The following is a 21,820-nucleotide window of genomic DNA, read 5'->3' as shown; positions in this document are numbered from 1 at the left end:
AGACTAAGAAATTAAAAACTGGCACTTTATTTGTACAGCATCATGTACAATATATTCTATTCATATGACTTATCGACCGGCGATACATCATGTTATTTACAATCAGCAGCACTTAGATGAGCCTACACATTCCTGACTACATGCAGAACATATAATGGTAAACATTGTAAACAGTCCACAAGAAGACAAAGTAAAGGACATAGACATGATCACTGTTGAGGTCAAATATTGCCTGATCCAGTTTCTCTGTCTCTTTCATGGAAAACCTGCCCTGAATGCAGAATGACATCATTCATACAGTTCATTCTTGTAAACATGAAAATACATCTTCAAAGTGGAGTGTTATTATGCCCGCAATGTCCGTGGTGATTCAGGAGTTTGATGAGTCACTCCTTCCTTCCATCGGTCTTTATAGCATGTGAGCTCTTATGATGCCTCAGCTTCACCTCTGAGCCACTTCAGTTATGATCTCCTTTTCCAACCATGGGTCACCACTGGTCTCCACTGCACTGTGGTAAAGGCAAGGCCTTTGTGTCTCTGCATCACTGAAGTCTAATGAGGTGAGGTCAAAATGGCGACTCCCAGCTCTGCTGTGCCTTGGTCATTTCTCTTTTAATCTGTTCATACGTCACAAACATCACGATGTTCCAGGACCCCAGTCGCAAGAAAGAAGGCGTGAACCTGAGGAAATGAAAGAGAAGTAAACAAGTGTTGCCAGGTTATTTTACTGTTGTGTGGTTCACTATTAGGTTAGCGTGTGTTTACCCTTTATAAAAAGCTTTGGGTCCTTCATTTCTCAGCATGGTGAGGGCACAGTTGATTGCGCTGCTGTACTTGCCAGCTCCTGAGTTCATGAACCGTGTTTTGACCACATCCACAGGAGAGGCCACAACTGTTGTGCAGAAGCCTGCACCAAAAGCGGCTGTGAAGTGGCAGGGCAGGTTGTCTGCAGAGGAAGAGAAGCCAAACCCGGTTTTTCCTCGATACATTTTGTTATTTTAACTTGGTTGCAAAAGAAGTTATGATACTTGTAACGATATGATCTGCACTTTCTACAACAAGTTTTTTTTTTTTTTGCTCACCTGTCATTAGATCATACTTCAGGATGAGTTCCTTGATCATGTCATAGGTCACCAGCTCTGCACAGTTTACAATGGCGTTACGAGTGATGTTGGGCATGCAGCCTGGAAGAAAGCAGCACAGGAGGATTCAAAAACCAGTGAAAGGAAGTTACACGTTAAGCAATAACTAAAAAGGCATTTTTCTACTTGAAGCAGTACCTCTCCAAAGGCCCCTTATTCCCTCAGTTCGCGCAATCGTCCTGTAGGCATCTAGGGTGCTGTTGTACCTCCTGCTACCATCAGCCATTCGTACCTGGGCTTGGAAACGCACCTTCACCACATCTGTTGGTTGGGCAAAAGCCACAGCCATGGCTCCTGTGGTGCACCCTGCCATGAGCCGAGTCACAATCCCAGCGCCTGAGCAAAATATTTACATCAGTCAAATTGAAGCAGCAGGAGAGAAACAACCTTGTTCATATATAACTCAATGATGCTCAGGTTACGCACTGTCAGTGCCTCGTGTGTAAAACTGCTTCATGGAGTCGTAAAGGCCGATTCGGACAGAGGCGAAGCTCATCTGCCTCTGGAGTCCTGCCACCAGGCCGTTGTAAAGACTCCTGGGCCCCTCTGTGCGCACCATGGTCAAAATGGTGCCAAACACTCCTCGGTACTTTGTTGCAGAGGCCCCTTTGATTTTACTAGCCTCTCCCTGAATCTGGGATAGGATGACATTCAAGGAGTCCCAGCGGCAGGTTAAAAAAGTACAGACAAAAATCAAATCAGCAGGTGTCAAGTCCTTTTTAGCTTTGTGCAGCTCACCTGTAGTCTGACTTTGGCAGTATCCAGGGGAAAGGTGATGAGGTCAGCAATGCAGCCGGCGGTGCCTGCTCCGAAGAACTTAACTGCCTGAGAGGGCACCAGGACGTCCGTGGGTTTCGTAACAACCATTTCTACACCTGCTCTGATGAGACAAATGGAAAAATCTGCTCTTAATGCCCAAGATCTCTAAGTATATGATACCTCATAAACTCACAATCAATCAGCTCAGCAAGACAGACACACACAGATTATAACTTGTCATGTGTTCTCACATTCAATCACTCTAATAATGCTAAAATGTGATTGTAGAGCTAATATCTAGGGAGCTGGGTGTATTGTCGGTGCTCATCGTTGTGCATACATGGTAGTTAAGAGTTTTTTGGAACTTTGGAAGTGGTTCTGTTGTGGAAATGTCTGGGTCCATATCATTTATTTGAAGTAATCCAGCAAGCACTACCACTCCCTATGAAAGCAAGCATTTATCACTAACTGGTGATGCAAGAAGAGTTTGTCTTTTTGTTTGTGTTTTATCAGGTTTATCATTATGACGACTGAAAAATTAGTTATACTTCAAAGATACAGGAAACCGACATGCAAATCCTTTTATCCTTTGTGGTGGGAATTTGCTAATATTTGTCTACAAATACTTGATATAAAACCTGTTTTGTTGATATAATAAATACTATTGTGACATAAGTTGATAAGTTGCAAAACCGAAATCATTGTTACTTTACCTGAGTATCTTTCCAGGATAGTTACAACCCAACACAGCAGAGAGAAAATAGAATCCTTTAGGTGCTTAGTCCCTTTTGCATCCCCACGTCATGCTGTGTGCTTATACTGCTCTGTGACGGAGAAGCAGCTGAATTTATAGACACCTTTTGCACATGACTGCAGGGCAGCCTGACAAGCCTGAACATTCGCTATGTGAATCTCATGTTTACCAAATAGCCGTCAGGGAGACACAGACGGAAATTTGAGTACTTGTTTATCTGCTCCTGACAGTCTCGTCATGGCAGCCTGCTGTGGACTCATGCTCTCTGAACACGTGTAAACATTCACATTATATTCATGTTGTTTCACATTTAATATAAAGTACAATATCATAATGTATAGAATGTATTTTACCTCCACAGCTTAAGGAGTTAACCATAAAATTTCTATTTTAACCTGGGTGTAGAACAGGTCATATATAACATCTGACATCAAACAGCATTCCTCCTGTTTCTATTGGCTAATATATGTGGCCAATCAGAATTGCTTCCATGGGGCATCTGACTGGCTGACAGGAGCCCCGTAGTGGATAACGTGTGCACTGCATTCTCTTCTAGGCGTTGGTGCCCCACAGCAAAATGCCAAACTGACCAAGGAGCTTCAGGAATTCCCTCCCCCCTCCTCCCTGCAAGTTGTGAGGATACACAATGTTCCAGGCTACAAGGACCCGTCATACTTCTCAGCCAATCCATACAATGAACGCCAGTGGGCGGATGCACATAGCATGTGTGCGCAATCATCCCCCCCGTTCGCATCTGTGCGGGTATACGAGCACCCAAAGAGGGAACTGGATGCTGAATGGAAAGTGTTAGAGAGGGGGGGACACAAGTGTTGGACATCTGAGTGTGCACGCTACTGTACATGTGACTTTCCATTGCAGCTCCACGTCACGGCCCCAGCGAGCCCACAACAGGTCCTTCAGTTGACTGGGCCAAACTCTGACAACTAGATATATAATGTTTCCCCTGCTGTGACACGTGTCAGGATGATATTTTATTCCCAAGAATGTAGCGTTAATCCTTTACATTCTAACATGCACCACCAATGTTTCTCCCATATACATTTGCTACATCTGTGTGTCTAAGTACTTGACATTACTCTATTAAGTTACAACCACTTCACAATCCACAATACAAGTGTCTCAAGATCCCTGAGGTTGTTTTCAGAAAAAATATAATATATATATGTATATATTAATTCACATGCACCTGCACCTGCACACACTCACACGCACTTTCCATGAAATTTGGTGGAAGGGTGTAACTATGGCAAAGGATGAACACATTCAATTTAAGAGTGGACCCAGACAAATGGGCGATTTCAAGAATTTATTTTCAATTAGATTTCTATTTTACGCTGAAACCTGTTTGCAAATGTTGCAATCGAAGACGTAACGATTTAGGATTGGGTTCATGCATTTTCTTTTTTTCATCTCATTCAATTTGCAATGCAAAGATGGAAACGGGTCAAACTTATAGCACCGTCAAGAATGAAACAGAAGAGCAGGGTCACTACTTTCACCACCTGCTTCCTATGGTCAACTCTAAAAACAGCTCTGTGAGAACACAATGTGAATAACCTTTGAACACCCAGTCTGACCAGTAAACAATTTACTGGTCCGGCTTCAACCAGTCTGCACTGACCTCCACCCACAGCGCATGAAAATGAGACTCATGCGATCACCTCTGTGATCTCAGAATACCACGAACCTTGAGTCAGTGCTGTGAAACAACTAATCTCTATTACTCGATGCTCTAAATCTATTAATATAATCAGCCATTGCGTCACATAAAGGTTAGTAGAGCAAAGTGAAGCAGCAGCCCTCCTTATTCACAGACCTGTTTGCCAGTGAACTTTGATTATAACCTTAATTCAACTGGACATTTGGAGAGAGGACAGACAGGGAAACAACTTTAGTGTGGAGTCAAATGTATGTACTATATACAGTAATGAGTTATATAAATTAAGATTATGTTTGCTTGTTTTATTTTTAATTTTTTTGTATTTCACTAAACATCAAATCAAAGACTTGCGCTTGTAGGGCCTTGCTTGCTTCTTGGCTAATAACAGTATGACACTGGGACACGAATGCATCCACTCCACATAACAGTAATCACTCAGCTGTTTGCAGAAACAGAAAAATGAGCTGCACACAGTGTCTGTGACTCCCAGTAAATTTAGTGACACATTTTTCTTAAAACTAATCTGAAGTGATTGCATGGAAAACAACAGTAGGTATCAGAGACTCATATACATCCAGTCTGTCGGAACAGGATGTTCTTTATAATCTAGGGCTCGGCTAAGGACATAAAAATGCCTCTAGCGTTGTGCTACATAACTCATATTTCCTAGAGAGACCATAGAGTGAAGATCCTGCCACCCTCTGATGCAGTCCAGATGATAACTGCCCCAAAACAACAATCTGTGAACTGTTTTTCCAACCAACCATCAGGCAACACATGGAACACGTTCTGAGCGTGGTACATGCGGTGCGGGCCATATGTTCAACATGTACACTTTGTGGGTGTTGTGTTGGCGACTTGTTCAGATAGGAGGGGAGAGTTGGGTTAAGATGTTGAATGAGATGACTGCAGGATAACATAGAGGAAGATATCCCGATCTACTTGGCTTCACATGCAGAATGTGACTGAACGAAACACACACCAAATACAAAGAGACAAAATGGGCGCAAAGAGATGAAAAGCAAACATCCACAAACAGGTAGACTGACTATAGAGAGACACAAAGTGACGACAGAAACACCAAACAACTGGGAAAAATGATAGAAAATGACCACAAAGAGATAGAAAATGACCACAAAAGAATAAAACAAACACAATTAAACACAAAAAAAACCCACAACTTTAAAGAGACAGGTGACTGTAGATACACAACATTATCATAGAGATGCAAAGAAACCACAAAGAGAAATAAATCAACCCCAGCAATAAATCAGACAGAGATGCAAAAACGATAATGTCCACAAAGAGAAAGGAATGCTGCAGAGACAAAAAATGACCAAAGAGATGCAAATCAACCATAGAGATTCAAAAATGACGATGACAACAAACACACACAGAACAACTACGGGACATACAATAAGACAAAATATCCACAAAGAGATAAAAGAACAATTAAAAACCTTGTGGTGTCTTTTGGTGTGAGGTATAGGCGGCCTTTGATAAGTCTGTGCCCAGGGGTCCATTGTGTTACAATCCAAGAATGATTTATACCTCAATAGTTTGATTGTTTAATTGAATGACTCAGCTGAGAGGGTTTGACTCAACATTTCTACCTTGTGTCAATTGTACCAATTTTAAAGTAAATGTGTTATGTAAGCAGCTCTGTTTGTCCACTGTCACCTCGTCCTGTAACATGATCAGTTGTCATAACACACGCCTTATGTAACCACATTTACTATCAAATGTCTCCAATTGAATAACAGTGACTGACTAAATGGTAGCTAAGAGAAACTGAAGTTTCCAGTGATCATAAACACACCCTGAAGCCTGCAGTTTTTTTTTTTCTCATTATTAATATAGATTATTAAGTAATGATTATTGGATTATTCTAAAAAGGTCACCAGCAGCAAACTCACTCTCCTGCTCTGCACTTATATTAATTTTGTTCACTTATTGACCATCTATCAAGTGTTCTCCGATGCAAAAAGAGGCTTTCCAGAGATTGTTTTTAGAAAGAAGTCAAACCGATGCAGCAGGGGTCAGATATGCTGTCTTTTCCCCTCAAAAACTACATATCCCACAATGCAAATTGATTTTACTTTTGACCCTCTCTGCTTGCTACAAATTCACCCCACTTGTTTGTATCACACCCTTTCTGTGATAAATGTATCATCAAAGCCACAGGATAAGATAAGATAAGATAAGATAAGATAAGATAAGATAACCCTGATGACATCACAATGACACCTGAAGGGTCACTTCCTCAGACTCATTCAGAGCCACAGAGGCTGTTTCACCTACTAAAGAGCAAATATGGTGAGTAAACTGAAGTTTTTGTGGAGAACCAATGGAGTGCCTCTTAGAATAATGTGCCTGTTACCAGAGTGTGCACTGCTGCCACCCTGTGTTCAATTCATTATTGTTAGTCAGAGAATAAAACAATGTTCTGTTTCCTACCTGTAGGAATTTTAATTAATCTATATGAATGTTGAAAATACAATATCTGTTGAAAGATTTACCTCAGCTAGAAAAATATAATAACTACTCTGATGTGATTTTATATCTTTAATATTCTCATCATCTCCTTAGACAATCAGAAGTTAGCAAATATTTTTAATGAGTCACCATTTCAAAATAAAATGAAATGCTGAAAGCGTCAGATCAACAGTGGTCATCTTTGACTTTAGGTTGTCTGTTTGTTTGTATGCGTCACACTGTGCTGACTCAATAAATGCATTTAAATCTGTCAGTCAGGTTTCAACAATGCTTAAAAATCACAAATACAATGGCAAAAAGTTTAGTAGGTTTTTGTGTTTTATAAAATTTTGTATATAAACTATTGGTTTGAAGGTTCCCAAAGAAAAAAAGAAGAAAGGAAGAAAGAAATAATTTCTTTTTCTTTTTTAACTGCGTTTTACTTTTCTCTTTATTTAAAAATGTACATAAAAAAATGACAAAGCTGCTATAAGATTTACAATATTTGAGTTTTATTTGTGACCAATAGAGGGCAGTAACTCACCGCCCTCAGAGTTCCCCTGCGAACCAACCAGGAAATTAAATCAAGGAAGAAGAGTCAGTCCAAAAATAATCCCAGCAGCAGAAGAAGAGACAGCCGCTAGCCGCTAGCCGTTAGCTTTACAGCCAAAGCTAGCTAGCCGTTAGCTAATATTTATCAATGACCGGTTAGCGTCGCTGCTGGTGTCGAAATAAAATCCTATGCTGCGCCAGAGAGGGAAGGTGACATCAAACAGTCCCTGACAGAGACCCAACGACAACATGGAGAAACAGTTGCATCTGAACCTGTTAGCTTCCAGACCTCCTATGGCAGGGGGTGTTCAGTCCAGCTCCAAGATGAAAATGGGGTGAGCTGGCATTTTAATCCTCAATTATCTCAGCTGTTAAATCCACCAACACATCACCTGCTCTCTGTTCATAAAGTGCAATGTTGTCCGATACATGTAAAGTTTGTTTCAGGACTGCTAAGCTGTTAGCGTTAGCAAGGCTAACTTAGCTACTGCTGCTAGAGTTTGGATCGTTGCTTGTCTTCTACAATATGACCATGTATTTGGTTTACCCAGCTGCTTTCGCATATAAGCACTTTTATAACTATTAAATATAATATAATACATAATCAGGTAGTCAATATATGCATTAGCTTAGATCTGTGAGGATGGACCGTGACCATTCATGCTAAGATACCATAAATAGTGTCTGGAGATGTTAATCTCAGTAAAGTCAGGTGAAATTTAAATGTGAAAAGGTCTCTTTGTAGGGTTCAGGGTTATGTTTACTTTTCATTTGGAAGCCAATGTGTAGTTAAGGGTTTATTAAGGCTTGTTTACATCACTATAGTATAACAGATGATTAAACAAGTTTGTGCTTTTATTAAAGATGTACCCATATTTTATATTTCACACACTTTCTCGAATTCCAAATTTTGTATGGCTTTGAATATCTTTATCCTGTCATCATTTTTATTTGTACCAGCTATTTCTCTCTGTATAGTGTGATCATGTGAAAAAGTCATCAGGAAACGACTGCGTATCTTAATATTCCTGCTGTGATATGAGATTCATTTACATTTTGTTTGTATGTCTCTGTAATACAGACCTGGTCGGAAGAGAGATTTCTCCCCGCTGCCCTGGAGCCATTACTTTCAGACCATGGAAGACGTTGAGGTGGAGAATGAGAATGGCAAAGATATATCCTTGATTTCTGCTTGTGTTTGTATATAGAAAGTGTACAATGAATTCACATCCCATACAGGCTTCAAAATCTACAAGATCAATTCATATTTGACTTCTTCGTTATACCAGTGAGTCATCAAACTTCAGTGTGGTACAGAACGTTTGATGACAATAAGTTTTTTTTAAAGATCATGTTAGATCTTTATTTAGCAGCATCTTTTTACTCTGTTACCTGCACAGCTCTGGTTTGCATTTCCTTGACCACAGTGAACATTTTCAGAATTTACTGCAGTGGTGCCCATGGTCCTGTGCTGCTCCTGCTCCATGGAGGAGGCCACTCTGCACTCTCCTGGGCAGTGTTCACTGTGAGCATGACTACTAGTACAAAAGCCTTCTAACCTCTTTACCTTGATAAAAGGAATGCTAAAATACAGACCCAAACTATGGAGCTGCTTTTTATTTCATTATATCTGCTTTTCCTTATTTGATGTGAATGTTTTCACGTGTGTCTTTGTAGGGCGTTATATGCAGCAGGATCACCTGCAGGGTCGTGGCTATGGACCTTCGAGCTCATGGTAAATATATGTAGGTAGTCGGAAGACACAACATTAGTTACATACTTTATTTGTAGTTTTGAAATGAAGAGTCTGATGGAGATTAGTCAGTTTGATTAGGTAGTGTGGTTAATCCTCTTTGAATAACAGACGTGCTCACAACAGTATCAAAGAGGTGGAGCAGCCGGGTGTAGCAGGCAGAGACAGGAAGTGACATATTAACTCTGCTGCGTAGATCACGTGATTTTGTTTACAGCAGCCCGACACCTTCGTCAGCTCTCATCACCACAAACTCTCTAGACATCTTCGTCGGTGTCTTCAATTTGTATTATGCCGCTCTTTCACCGGGAGATATTATTATTTTTATTTTTTTTCATTTTTGTGTCTGTCGCGTGTTAGAACCAACCAACCCCTCCACTCGCTCTTGGTGAATCCAGCGAGGATCCCCTGCTGTGTTTTCACATCAACTTGTCCTTGATTTCTACTGACATTACAACAGGTCAGGCGGATAAAGTCCGTGGAAATCGTGGAGCGTCTCAATTGGACATTTGCGTTCGCACATGCACCTCCTCTTGAGAAACTACATAGGAAATGCAGAGTTTAGTGCATATCTGAAAGCAGCTATATAGAGAGCAAGTGATAACTGGGCAGATGTATTGCTGTATAGTCAAAAGGGGATGTCCGTGATGGTTAATGATTTAATATGTTAATTACTGTGTCCCATCTTGCATCACTTACATAATTTAATATATCCTTATATATCAATCTTTTTTCTCTAATATTGCACAGCTGTAGAGTAACTTAATAAAGCAGTGACTTTTTAGAAACAACAAATTAATAACAAAATGCTTTCATTACATTTAGATTTTTTTTACACAGCTTTATCACTTTCTTTACCTGCAGGTGACTCCAAAGTGAAAAATCCTGAAGATCTCTCTGCAGATACGATGGCCAAGTAAGTTGTTGTGTGTGCAGTAAAGACAGACACTGGGTGTGTGAGAACCACTCGCACGCTTTAAAGATAGTTATATAGGATAGTTCACCCAAAAATGAAAATTCACCCATTATCTACTCACCACTATGCCGATGGAAGGGTTGGTGAAGTGTTTGAGTCCACAAAACACGTTTGGAGTTTCAGCGGTAAACAGCGTTGCAGCCAAACCAATACAATTTTAGCCTAAATGTCCGCTGTGATCCAGAGGAGGATATTCAAGGATGGAGGCATGTTGTGTTTTTTTCTGTTGTTTTTGTACGTTTTGAAGAATATGTCACCATTTACTTCAATTGTATTGGATTTGGCTGCAACGCTGTTTACCTCTGACATTCCAAAAGTGTTTTGTGGAATCAAACACAAGTTTGATTAAAAGTTAATTTTATTTATGTCACAAGCTCCTCATTTCATTGTTAGGTGGAGAATTAGTCTTGACATTTCTGCTCATATGCATAGAAACATTGAAATGAACAGGTTTATGTTTTTTCTTTCATAAGGGATATTGGCAAAGTGGTGGAGGTGCTCTACGGAGAGAACCCTCCTCCGATCATGATTATTGGACACAGCATGGGTGGGGCCATTGCAGTTCACACAGCCATTGCCAATCACCTACCATCTCTTCTGGGCCTCTGTGTTATTGACGTTGTAGAAGGTAAGGGCCCGTACTTTGTCAAGTTGCTGCATCATAGATAGATAGTTACATAATTAACAAAATAGAAAGTTGATTTTACTTTAATTTTAAACATATATGAAAAATATTCATATTGAAATATGAGTACATTATTAGTGGGTATATTGACGACAACTGTGTTTGGTAATTTTATTCAGGTACAGCGATGGATGCTTTGAACAGTATGCAGAATTTCCTCAGAAGTCGGCCAAAGACATTTAAATCTCTGGAGAACGCCATTGAGTGGAGGTAAACAGGTTATTATAATACTCTCCTGCTATTTGGTAAATGTCATGTGAAAATCGCATTTTTGTGTGTTTGTTTGTTGTTGTTTTTTTTTCTTTTCTTGAACAGCTTTACTTTAAAGAGCGTCCATTTTAAGAGTTTGGTTTGTCATGCTCCAAATTTTTCTTTTGCTTTGCTCTCAGTGTGAAAAGTGGCCAGATCCGAAACATGGAGTCAGCACGTGTGTCAATGGGAGGCCAAGTGAAGAAGTATGTTTACTCTCTCATTTGCACATTAACGGCTTCATAGGTTTGCAAGTTTTATTAACCTTTATTCTGACGTCCACAGATGTGAGGACCCCACTAGCAGTCCAGTAGTCTCTAACAGCATTGGCGAAGGTATAATAGAAGAGGACGAGGAGGAAGAAGCAGAAGAAGAATCCAACAAGAAAAGGATGAAGGAAGATGATCAAGAGGTGCTGCTCCTCCCTGTCCTTGTGTTTTTTTTTTGTGTAACATGAACAGTATGTGTATGAGAAGTGTAAAGTAGGTTAAACACTCCCTTAAAGGGTTGATTTTGCTGATACAGATGAAAAAGGAAAGCATCTTCACCTGGCGTGTGGAGCTGTCAAAGACAGAAAAGTACTGGGATGGCTGGTTCCGAGGCCTGTCTGCTCTCTTCCTCACCTGCCCTGTGCCAAAACTGCTTCTGCTCGCAGGTTAGATCTTTCACTCATTATTATTTCATACAGCATCCATCAAATATATATAGGCGGGAAGTTCTGATGGGATTTCAGGGCGGTCCCAGTTGTTTAGATGAATACAAATAATTTAATTGAAAGTTATTTTGCCTTTGGCTGCACAATTTCACCCCTGGTGTGTTCCATTGTACAGGAGTGGACAGGCTGGACAAAGACCTTACTATTGGACAGATGCAAGGTAAGCAGGGCAAATGGCGAGCTTCCAATTTCCGTTCATGTTTGCGTGTTGTTACTGTCGAACATAGCTACCAGACTTAGATCATATGCATGATGTCACTGTTTGTCCACAGGGAAGTTTCAGATGCAAGTCCTCCCTCAGTGTGGTCACGCTGTCCATGAGGACGCACCTGAAAAAGTAAATAAACATCCACTGTGATTTACGTATTGTCCTATGATGTTTGGTTCAAGTAGGTTTTATGCCTCCATGCCGACGGCAGCCAGTGGCTGGAGGTACTATGTTTTCGGGTTGTCCGTCCATTCGGCCCATTCTTGTTAGCACGATATGTCAAGAACGCCTTGAGGGAATTTCTTCACTTTGATACAAACATTAACTCTGACCTGCAGCAAATTGATTAGAATTTGGTGTTCAAAGGTCAAGGTGGCCTAACAAAATGTTTTTTGCCTTGTGAACACGTTATTTTAAATAACGCCTCGAGAGAATCCTGTCAAATATGGCACTGATTAAATTCCAGGTCAAGGAGACCTTTCGAAGCATTTTTCTGGCTTCTTGAACATGATATCTCAAATCTACATCGACGGAATCCCTGTTGTCTTCCCCTTGTTCTTTGTATTTGATCATGATGATTTAGTTTGTTTGCCCTTTGTTAAAACTCAATCCTCTGTTGTTTGTTGTTAGGTAGCAGATGCTCTAGCAACATTTATGGTCCGACACAAATTCACTGAGTTTAAGGAAGGATATCTGTGGTAAGTGCAAACCATATAAGATGTGTTACATTTTACTTTTATAATTTATTTATTTATTTATAGTATATCATAAAGTTTACTGAGATGTAATTCACTGTCACTTTGTCTTTTTTTTTCAACAGCTAATGTCCACTTTTCAGTCTAAATATAGCCAGCAGACCTAGAAGAGTTGACACTATCGTACAATTTAACAGAAAATTGAGGAAAACGTAACTATTATTATTGTTATTATTATTTTGCTTTTCTTATGTAGATATTTTGCCTTTCAGCTTTGCCTTATTTTTATTTTCAAAACACTGGGATTTGATTGTACTTTTCCTTTATAATATGTATATTTTTTAATTTCAGAAATGTATTGCTCTCCTCGTTTTCATGTTTTATTCTGAGTGATTGCGTCATGTTAATGTGTTTGTAATCTTTGATTTCAAACAATGATTAAAGATGGATGCAGCAAACATGTCACACGTGCTTCTATATTTGGTAGTTGTAGGAATTATTGAATACTTAAAATGACCTATGGATGAATGTAACTGGTGTTCTGAGTAAGTGACAGTGGATTCTGCTTACAATAATGCTAGACACTCCAATTACACCAAGAAATGCCTGAATTCATTGAGACAGTCTTTTATTACCAAAGCAGAGACGAAGACCATTTTACATTTGTAGCATGAATTTCACTCTATGCAACATTGGGTGTTTTGGCCTTTTAATCACAAGACACCCTCTGCTTTGGCCGACCACAGGCTAATCAGACCTGGGTGCGTGTCCCTAACATCAGGGAGCCCAGTTGGTGTCTTTCCTCCTGATCCAGAGCCATTGGTTGCAGCGTTCTGCTAAAAACACCTTATCTGGCAATAGTAGAGAAAGTAATTGAAAGAAAGTGATGTAATTGTCTGCCCTTTTGTCTGGATAGGCACAAAACGTTCATTGTTTTTCTGTGCTGTATCTTTTGTGAACAAGGATGAAAAAATATACAGTATACCCTAACTAAACAGAGAAGGCATCAGCTGATGTCGTCAGACTTAATCTACTCTGCTCTTCCTTCCACTGTCAGGTTTAGATAAACATTTTTGCGTTTTCTTCTCTTTATTCTTTAATTAAAATTGCTTCATTCTCAATCATGTCACAGTTCTATGTAAAGTATGTAAAATTTTGAATTTTGACAATTGTGTTAAATCTCAAAGAGTGGAAAAACCAGAGGATAAGTTGCCTTTGTTGTTTTGAAATTATATTTTATAAAATGATGACACCTGACTCCCTTCATCAATCCTTAAGTTTTGTCAACATCTGAAGAAAACCTCATGCAATTTTGCCTATGAACATTTTTTTACACATGTTTCTGCAATTGTAGCTTCATACACAAATTTTGCTCTACTTTAGTAACATACAGTATCTAGCATTTCTTTTAAAGATTCTTTCCTCAGAGCATGATAAAGTAGCAGAAAGAAGAGCTGTTCTCCTGCAGCCAAATAAAAAAACAGCAGAAACACAAATGGGAAAACAAAGTTGTAGTTTACAACAAAGGTGACGTGTTTTCCCTTACTTCCCTGATATATGCCAGGGAATTCAATGCATGTTTTAATTGTCCCACCAGAGATCAACACACTCAGAAATATGTTCCTGAGATGTGAAACATGAATTATTAATCAGCCATAATGACCAGCACAGTCCTCCACAGACCTCAGACCACTGAGATTAATCTGTGATATGAGTCTGTAAACAAAGCTGTTGTGTTCTGAACAGGGACAGACATTTTTGGTTGCATCATGTATTTTACACACATTTTCAACTAAATCTGAAAAACATATGGAACAAAGTGCAAGACCTGTAAATAAAACATTCTATACAGGAATCTTCTAAAGTTACCATGTGATTTTTTTTTTTGTTAGATTCAATATTTTGACGCACAAACCAAATAATTTTTGTGTGTGTATCAGGCGAGATGCACTGAAAACTGGTTCATCAACCTGGCTTTGGGTAATGACAAATGTATTTCCTTGCAAAAAAGTCCACGGTGCTCAAATAAATGTGGGCTTAGATACAGCTGCCATTTTAACAGATGATGAAATGGGACTGATGAGGCTACCGATTTACATAAAAAAATGCATTTCAATCCAATACTCGCTGTAGGTTTATGAAAGCAGACCTAATGAGCAAAGTCTTGTCAGCCTCAGCTCTACTTACAATTGAATGGAAACAAACGTGCTTATATGCTGAATTACACTATTACACTGACATACTAAGTTAGTACAGCTCACTGTCCCTATGTTCAACTAGAAACTGTGTGTTAGCATATTTACATTCTCACTTTGTAAACATTGGCAGTGTTTTTCTGTATCCACATATAGGAACAAGGAGATGACATATATACTGTATATACAGTTCAGCCTGGTGAATTGGGCTGAGCCTGACAAAGTTGACATGTGCTACAAAAGTCAGTGGGCATGGGACCAACTCATTACGTATGAAACTACACTTCAAAACATTAGACATATTTGTCATCTACAAAAAATTCAAAGTATATATAAAGTATAATATAAAGTAGATTCAAAATTACTTACATTACTGCTTTGTTCTTTTGGTTTGTTCTATTTAGTTTCATAGTATGTACTTAGTACTTTATTCACCAAAGAAATCTTAGGTTAATATTTCTTCTTTTTTGTATAAAACAATATAATGTATTTTATCATTGTAGTTATGTTATTTTGTTTCACATAAACTATAATCACAGTTTTACAGTTGACACATGAATATATATATACAGGTGCATCTCAATAAATTAGAATATCATGGAAAAGTTCGTTTATTTCGATAATTAAATTCAAAAAGTGAAGCTCATATATTATATTGATTCATTACACACAGAGTGAAATATTTCAAGCGTTTACGTCTTTTAATTTTGATGATTATGGCTTACAGCTAATGAAAACCCCAAATTCAGTATCTCAGAAAATTTGAATATTGTGAAAAAGTTCAATATTGTAGACTCACGATGTCCCACTCTAATCAGCTAATTAACTCAAAACACCTGCAAAGGTTTCCTGAGCCTTTAAATGGTCTCTAAGGCTGGTTCAGTAGGCTACACAATCATGGGGAAGACTGCTGACTTGACAGTTGTCCAGAAGACAGTCATTGACACCCTCCACAAGGAGGGTAAGCCACAAAAGATCATTGCTAAAGACGCTGGCTGTTCACACAGTGCTGTATCCAAGCATATTCATAGAAAGTTGAGTGGAAGGAAAAAGTGTGGTAGAAAAAGGTGCACAAGCAACAGGCATAACCGCAGCCTTGAGAGGATTGTGAAGCAACGGCCATTCAAGAATTTGGGGGAGATTCACAAGGAGTGGACTGAGGCTGGAGTCAGTGCATCAAGAGCCACCACGCACAGACGTATCCAGGACATGGGCTACAACTGTCGCATTTCTCGTGTCAAGCCACTCCTGAACCAGAGACAACGTCAGAAGCGTGTTACCTGGGCTAAGGAGAAAAAGGACTGGATTGTTGCTCAGTGGTCCAAAGTCCTCTTTTGCATTTCATTTGGAAATCAAGGTCCCAGTGTCTGAAGGAAGAGTGGCGAGGCACAGAATCCAAGTTGCTTGAAGTCCAGTGTGAAGTTTCCACAGTCAGTGATGATTTGGGGAGCCATGTCATCTGCTGGTGTTGGTCCACTGTGTTTTATCAAGTCCAAAGTCAACGCAGCCGTCTACCAGGACATTTTAGAGCACTTCATGCTTCCTTCCGCTGACGAGGTTTATGGAGATGCTGATTTCATTTTCCAGCAGGACTTGGCACCTGCCCACACTGCCAAAAGTACCAATGCCTGGTTTAATGACCATGGCATCACTGTGCTTGATTAGCCAGCAAACTCGCCTGACCTGAACCCCATAGAGAATCTACGGGGTATTGTCAAGAGGAAGATGAGAGACAATGCAGACGAGCTGAAGGCCGCTATCAAAGCAGCCTGGGCTTCCATAACACCTCAGCAGTGCCACAGGCTGATCGCCTCCATGCCACGCCGCATTGATGCAGTAATTCATGCAAAAGGAGCCCCGACCAAGTATTGAGTGCATATATATATGAACATACTTTCAGTAGGCTGACATTTCTGTATTAAAAATCCTTTGTTTTATTGGTCTTATGAAATATTCTAATTTTCTGAGATACTGAATTTGGGGTTTTCATTAGCTGTAAGCCATAATCATCAAAATTAAAAGAAATAAACATATTCTAATTCATTGAGATGCACCTGCATATATTGGTAAACTGTGCACAGAAGCACAATGTGAAACACCAATAAAACTCTTGTGATACATCTTTATTGTAAATTGTAAGTTAACATTTTCTGCTGCACAGAATTTATCTTACGCCTTCAAAGAGAACCTGAGCGATGCAGAGCTTTGATTGGTTGTTAAACTGACATGGGTGATGATGTCAACACACAGAGGACTTCTAGAAAAGAAGGACATGTCAGCTGGAGCCTGAATCATTCTTCAGATTTGTCCCCCAAACCTTCATTGTCAAATGAAGTCCGACCAAAGTGGCAGCTTGTAAGTGTTGTGTCTAGTACAATAAATCTGTCTATTATGTCTTCAAATTCACAGATTTTATATACTTACTATAGTTTTTTTTATTGTGATGATGTTTAGATGTTTAGTGTTACACTTTTGGTATTTTTCACTCTGATGTTTTAGATATTGTTTGACATAATATTCTTACACAGGTGATGTGTCTGCTATGTGTGTTCGTGCATCGGCCTTCACAGACACTGCACAAAGCTGCGGTCATGAACGACACCACAGACGTAACCCAGCTGAAACCTCTGAAAGCCGTGCTGTCCATGCTGCCATGTCTTTTCTTCCTGTACGTAAACGGAGTCATGCTCTTTGCCCTGCTGAGGAAGCCTCTCTTGCTGGAGTCCTCTCGTTATATCCTGTTTGCTCATCTGCTCCTCACTGACTCTCTGCAGCTTGTGGTCACTATGCTGCTGTACATCATTGCTGTGACCATGTTCAATATGATCAGTTATGTGTGTGTTATTATCACAACGATTGCATCCATCGCTGTGAAAATATCGCCCCTCAACCTGGCTGTGATGTCTTTGGAGAGGTATGTTGCCGTTTGTTTTCCACTGAGGCATGTAGATATTACGACCACCAGGAGGACAGGCAATGCCATTGCTGTGATATGGACAGTGGCCTCTTTGGACTCGGTCACCCAGATTTTCGTGTTGGTCAGCCACGAGAACAAAGGCTTCACTGTGCCGAGGTTCTGCGACAGGAACAGTATCTTCAGGCTACCGATTTTTTCCACTTTAAACATCTCCTTCACCATCATTTATTTTGTATTGGTGGGCATGGTTATAATTTATACATACATTGCTATCATGATTACTGTGAAGTCAGCCTCCTCCTGTAATAGTAATGCTAGCAAGGCCCACAGGACAGTGCTGCTGCATCTGCTTCAGTTTTGTCTGTGTCTCACCTCTACTCTGTTTAGCCTGATCAACAGACTGTGGAACATTAACCGTAACATGGCCATTAATGTTCAGTACGCCCTCTTTTTGGGTCTCATCATTTTCCCAAAGTGTTTGAGTCCGCTCATATATGGCCTCAGAGATCACACCTTCAGACACATCTTCATATACTATTTCACCTTCGGGCTCAAAAGCAATGTGAGGCCAGTTATCAAGACCTGATTTCAAATACAGTAATTGTGTTATGTGTTTTTTCTTGCATAATCATGTTTTGTAGAAATACCTTTAATTGTGTTTGTTATTTTCTTTAGTACCTGACGGGGTGTATGACAAGTGATCAAATTCAACTCAGAAATTAATTGAATCATTATTACGATGGAGCTATTAGAGTTGTATATTCTGAGAATAGAAATACTGTTTGAAATCACGTCTAATATTTGTCTTTGTGGTGAAGGATGGATTCAGATTTTACTGATTAAAGAGACGTGGAGCTTTTTGATCATTTCTTCTCGTTTTCATCACAAAAGCCTTCACATTCAAGTCATTGTCACCGTTGATGCTCCTCATGAACTACGTGTTGATAATCCACTGTAAAAAATTATGACGAGCTGTTTTATTAAACATATCAACACTGTCATAACATAACTGATCACTCCACATCATTTAGAACCCATGCAGACCGTTTCAGAAGTTAAATTATTCACTGAAGGCTTGATTCTTTTAATCAAGTATATGTTTTATATATTGTCACAGATATAATAAACAGTTTTTTAGCCACGTGAAGGAAAACACAGGATCTATACAGCAAATGCTCGAATTGCATTATTAGAGGGGAAAGTCATCAACATCAAAAATTATAAGCATCAACAACATTTATTAATTGACAGATGAGATTAATTTAGCTTCAGTTTGATGTAATTTAAGTTCTTTACTCATGTTAAGATCATTCATATTTCTGCCGTCTCTTGACTTTCACAAAACAATTTTAATGAACCTGTACAATTTTGAAAGTTTTGTGTTTTCTAGGTGAATAATACAAATTACAAGAACTCAGACAGAAGACAAAAATAAGGTACATTACTAAATTCAACCTGCCTAAAAAGTCATGTATTCAGCTTCTATGCAGGGAAGTTCATAAAGAGGAGTATCTAGCATGTCATTATCAGTTGCCACTAAAGATTTTTTTTTTATTATATTTCTTCTTTTTTAATTATAAACAGCAGCTTTTGCCAATGACAAGGCAAATGGCAAGAGTTGAAAAAACTGATTTATACACAAATAAAAAAGAGAATCAAAGTTTGAATTTGATATTTAATTAAATATGTGTTTCCAGCCGATTAAAAAGACTTGATCTGATGGTGAAGTTTCAGCACATGACCTGAAGTATGATTGGACAAGTCAATGTCTCTTGTATGTTTGGCTGATTTCAGCTCCCATAAATATTGTAAGTGTAATAAATCATGAACTTCCAGCAACACCGACATGAGAGTGATGATATAAGACACCTTGTAAAATGGGAAAAATGCAACAGGTAAAGTCTGAACCACAGTGAAAACAGTTCATCCTTTTAGCCAGCAGGTGTCACCTTTGCTTTATAAATAGTTGTACAGTCCACACTGTGGCTCCAACTGCAGCCATCTCATTTCAATCTGCAGTATGTACTTATGTTCCACATGAAGAAACTTGAGTGAGGTTGTGAAAATTAGGGCTGTTGATAGAAACTAATGATATTATTGACGAAATTCCAGCCCCCTCCTTTTTCTCACAGTCCAGATGGACACTTGTGTGGGGGAACGTATAGAGACAGAGCACAGAGAACAACCAATTTATGTGGGTAAACAGGGAGGGAGGAGCTGACCTGCGGAATAAAAGAAGAGTCTGAGCAGGAGGTGGACTAATTTAACCGATCTTTACTCCACCACAATCCTGAAGCCCCTTCAATACCTCTCTGGCCTTCATGAAAGAGCACTTGAGGGGGTGAAAAACATTCCAGAGAGAGAGAGTACCTGGTGACAGAGAGAAGCTTTAGTTTAGAGTGAGAGCAGAAGGGAGAGGTTGTTATCATGATCACAAGCTCCTTCACATCCTCAGCCGAGAAAATGGATTGTGTGGTTTTGGTTTACTTGTGGCAAGTTTTTGTGAATGCAGCATCAGTTTGAGTTTTGGACACGCTGCGTTATGTGTCATTCTCTCCACTGTTTTTCACTGAGATGTGGTTTGCGGGAAATGCCCAGAGAGTTTTTGCAATGACATCTTTTCAAAAATGTGTATAGTGTGCTTTTTGGGCTTCATGCAAGTAGGAACAACTGCTCTCTCTTTTATCAAATTATCAAGAGTGAGACTGAGGCCATATTTAGAAACCTTTCACAGTACACATACAGGGAATGGACATAAACACTTCACTAAACAATGCATCATTTTACCATCACACTAAGCCAGAGAAACAATTCAATGAACACCAAAGATATTTTCCCAAAGAGCAAGTTTCCATAAATGTTGTATTTATCACACGACTGCTGTAAACAGGTTTGCACACGCGTGCGTTTCTGTCATTTTCTCCATCTTCAAACACCAGTGGTTTCAGAACATTTCACTGTTTTTGTAGATTTTGGCAAGTTCTTGGAAATCAGAAAGAAATGGAAATCAAGTAACCAAAAGAAGCTCCTGACAGAAAAAACAAAAAGTGGAATAATGGAAAAGTCTGTAGCTGCAGTGGAGGGGTTGTGGAAATGTCAGGAGGAAACTTTATCATGTGTAAATGTTAATGTGGCTGTGATTTTAAAAGAAGCCTCTAAATCGAATCATATCTTTAAATCTGCTTTTCTCTCCCCCTCATCACAGATTCTTTGTCACGGCAACATATGGCTTTCAAGTGGAGGCTTTACACTGCAGGCAAAGAAATTCTGACTGAACTTAAGAACAATGGGAATATTTGATTTTAACCACTTGAAGACAGATTTAAAAAGAGTACATGCCGTTATGCTCGTGTGCACACTCACGTGCACAAAAAACGTCTGCACTGTCTGCTTTACAGTGGAATGGGATGGTGGGAGAGTAATTGTATCCCTTGTGGCTCTCCAAAGGACAGCACTGAGACTCAAATTAAAGCACTGACCTGGTTAGCTTTCTGTCAGCAGGAGGGGGTGCTGCGGCGGCCCCACATCCCTCACCCACCCCCATCCCATCCCACACACAGTTAAATTGCAGAGATTAACTTGTTGACTGATGGGCTGCAACTAAAGCTGCATATGTCTGCGTGTGACAGACGCACACAGCCTTAACAAACCACCAAGAGAAAACATTACAATTCTCTAACAAGTGTCAAATGAAAGCATCAGCGTTTGATCCCCGTCACTTATTCAAATTGGAGAGATTAAAACATTATAAAACTTCTGGAGGCTCAAAGACCATAATTTTGTCCTACCATTGTAGGTTAGAAACACCACCAAGATAAATCCCTGTTACAGACACATTATCATACCCAGAGGACTGTACATGCCATGTTTTCTCACAGGACCCCCACCGGGATCAATACCTTAGGCCTTATTCAAGTCAAAACATTTTGACTTGAATAAACAGGTAGAAATAGGTGTTATAACATTAAAGTCGGCTCACTCCAAGTTAAGTGTAGAATTTCCACAAGTCTTCATGAAGTGTAAAATGCATGCAAGAGAGAAAAGTAAATGAGAAAGAATTATAC

General features: G+C 39.4%; 3 protein-coding genes across 3 annotated transcripts; 2 read left to right on the top strand and 1 right to left on the bottom strand.

Moving 5' to 3' along the window:
- Nucleotides 1–11: 11 nt before the first annotated feature.
- On the bottom strand, nt 12–2,785 carry LOC118122031 (mitochondrial uncoupling protein 2). Its single transcript, XM_035178435.2, has 7 exons — nt 2,615–2,785; nt 1,881–2,017; nt 1,569–1,776; nt 1,281–1,478; nt 1,083–1,184; nt 766–946; nt 12–681 (listed from the first exon to the last, which is right to left on the bottom strand). The coding sequence occupies exons 2-7, from the start codon at nt 2,007–2,009 to the stop codon at nt 567–569; spliced, it is 933 nt and encodes a 310-aa protein (XP_035034326.1). The 5' UTR covers nt 2,010–2,017; nt 2,615–2,785; the 3' UTR covers nt 12–566.
- Nucleotides 2,786–7,387: 4,602 nt separating this feature from the next.
- ppme1 (protein phosphatase methylesterase 1) lies at nt 7,388–13,901 on the top strand. The gene is made up of 14 exons (XM_035179148.2): nt 7,388–7,698; nt 8,445–8,538; nt 8,796–8,888; nt 9,041–9,098; nt 9,981–10,032; nt 10,566–10,720; nt 10,897–10,987; nt 11,167–11,232; nt 11,312–11,438; nt 11,552–11,681; nt 11,857–11,901; nt 12,014–12,078; nt 12,580–12,647; nt 12,770–13,901. The coding sequence occupies exons 1-14, from the start codon at nt 7,613–7,615 to the stop codon at nt 12,771–12,773; spliced, it is 1,134 nt and encodes a 377-aa protein (XP_035035039.1). The 5' UTR covers nt 7,388–7,612; the 3' UTR covers nt 12,774–13,901.
- Nucleotides 13,902–17,220: 3,319 nt separating this feature from the next.
- On the top strand, nt 17,221–18,342 carry LOC118122459 (odorant receptor 131-2-like). The gene has a single exon (XM_035179177.1). The coding sequence runs from the start codon at nt 17,371–17,373 to the stop codon at nt 18,340–18,342; it is 972 nt and encodes a 323-aa protein (XP_035035068.1). The 5' UTR covers nt 17,221–17,370.
- The last annotated feature ends 3,478 nt before the right edge of the window (nt 18,343–21,820 follow it).

This window comes from Hippoglossus stenolepis, chromosome 15 (assembly GCF_022539355.2).
Source record: "Hippoglossus stenolepis isolate QCI-W04-F060 chromosome 15, HSTE1.2, whole genome shotgun sequence".
NCBI lineage: Eukaryota > Metazoa > Chordata > Actinopteri > Pleuronectiformes > Pleuronectidae > Hippoglossus > Hippoglossus stenolepis.
The sequence above is the reverse complement of the archived record's forward strand: the minus strand, read 5'-3'. Positions and strand labels throughout refer to the sequence as shown.

Bases quoted from the DNA above. Each gene is read 5' to 3' on its own strand.
- LOC118122031 (XM_035178435.2), bottom strand. From the start codon at position 2,009: ATGGTTGTTACGAAACCCACGGACGTCCTGGTGCCCTCTCAGGCAGTT. The intron at 1,479-1,568 runs GTGCGTAACCTG...TATTTTGCTCAG, and splicing joins TTACACACGAGGCACTGACA to GCGCTGGGATTGTGACTCGG. The intron at 1,185-1,280 runs GTACTGCTTCAA...GCTTTCTTCCAG, and splicing joins AATAAGGGGCCTTTGGAGAG to GCTGCATGCCCAACATCACT.
- ppme1 (XM_035179148.2), top strand. From the start codon at position 7,613: ATGGAGAAACAGTTGCATCTGAACCTGTTAGCTTCCAGACCTCCTATG. The intron at 11,439-11,551 runs GTGCTGCTCCTC...TTGCTGATACAG, and splicing joins TGAAGGAAGATGATCAAGAG to ATGAAAAAGGAAAGCATCTT. The intron at 11,902-12,013 runs GTAAGCAGGGCA...GTTTGTCCACAG, and splicing joins TACTATTGGACAGATGCAAG to GGAAGTTTCAGATGCAAGTC.
- LOC118122459 (XM_035179177.1), top strand. From the start codon at position 17,371: ATGTGTCTGCTATGTGTGTTCGTGCATCGGCCTTCACAGACACTGCAC.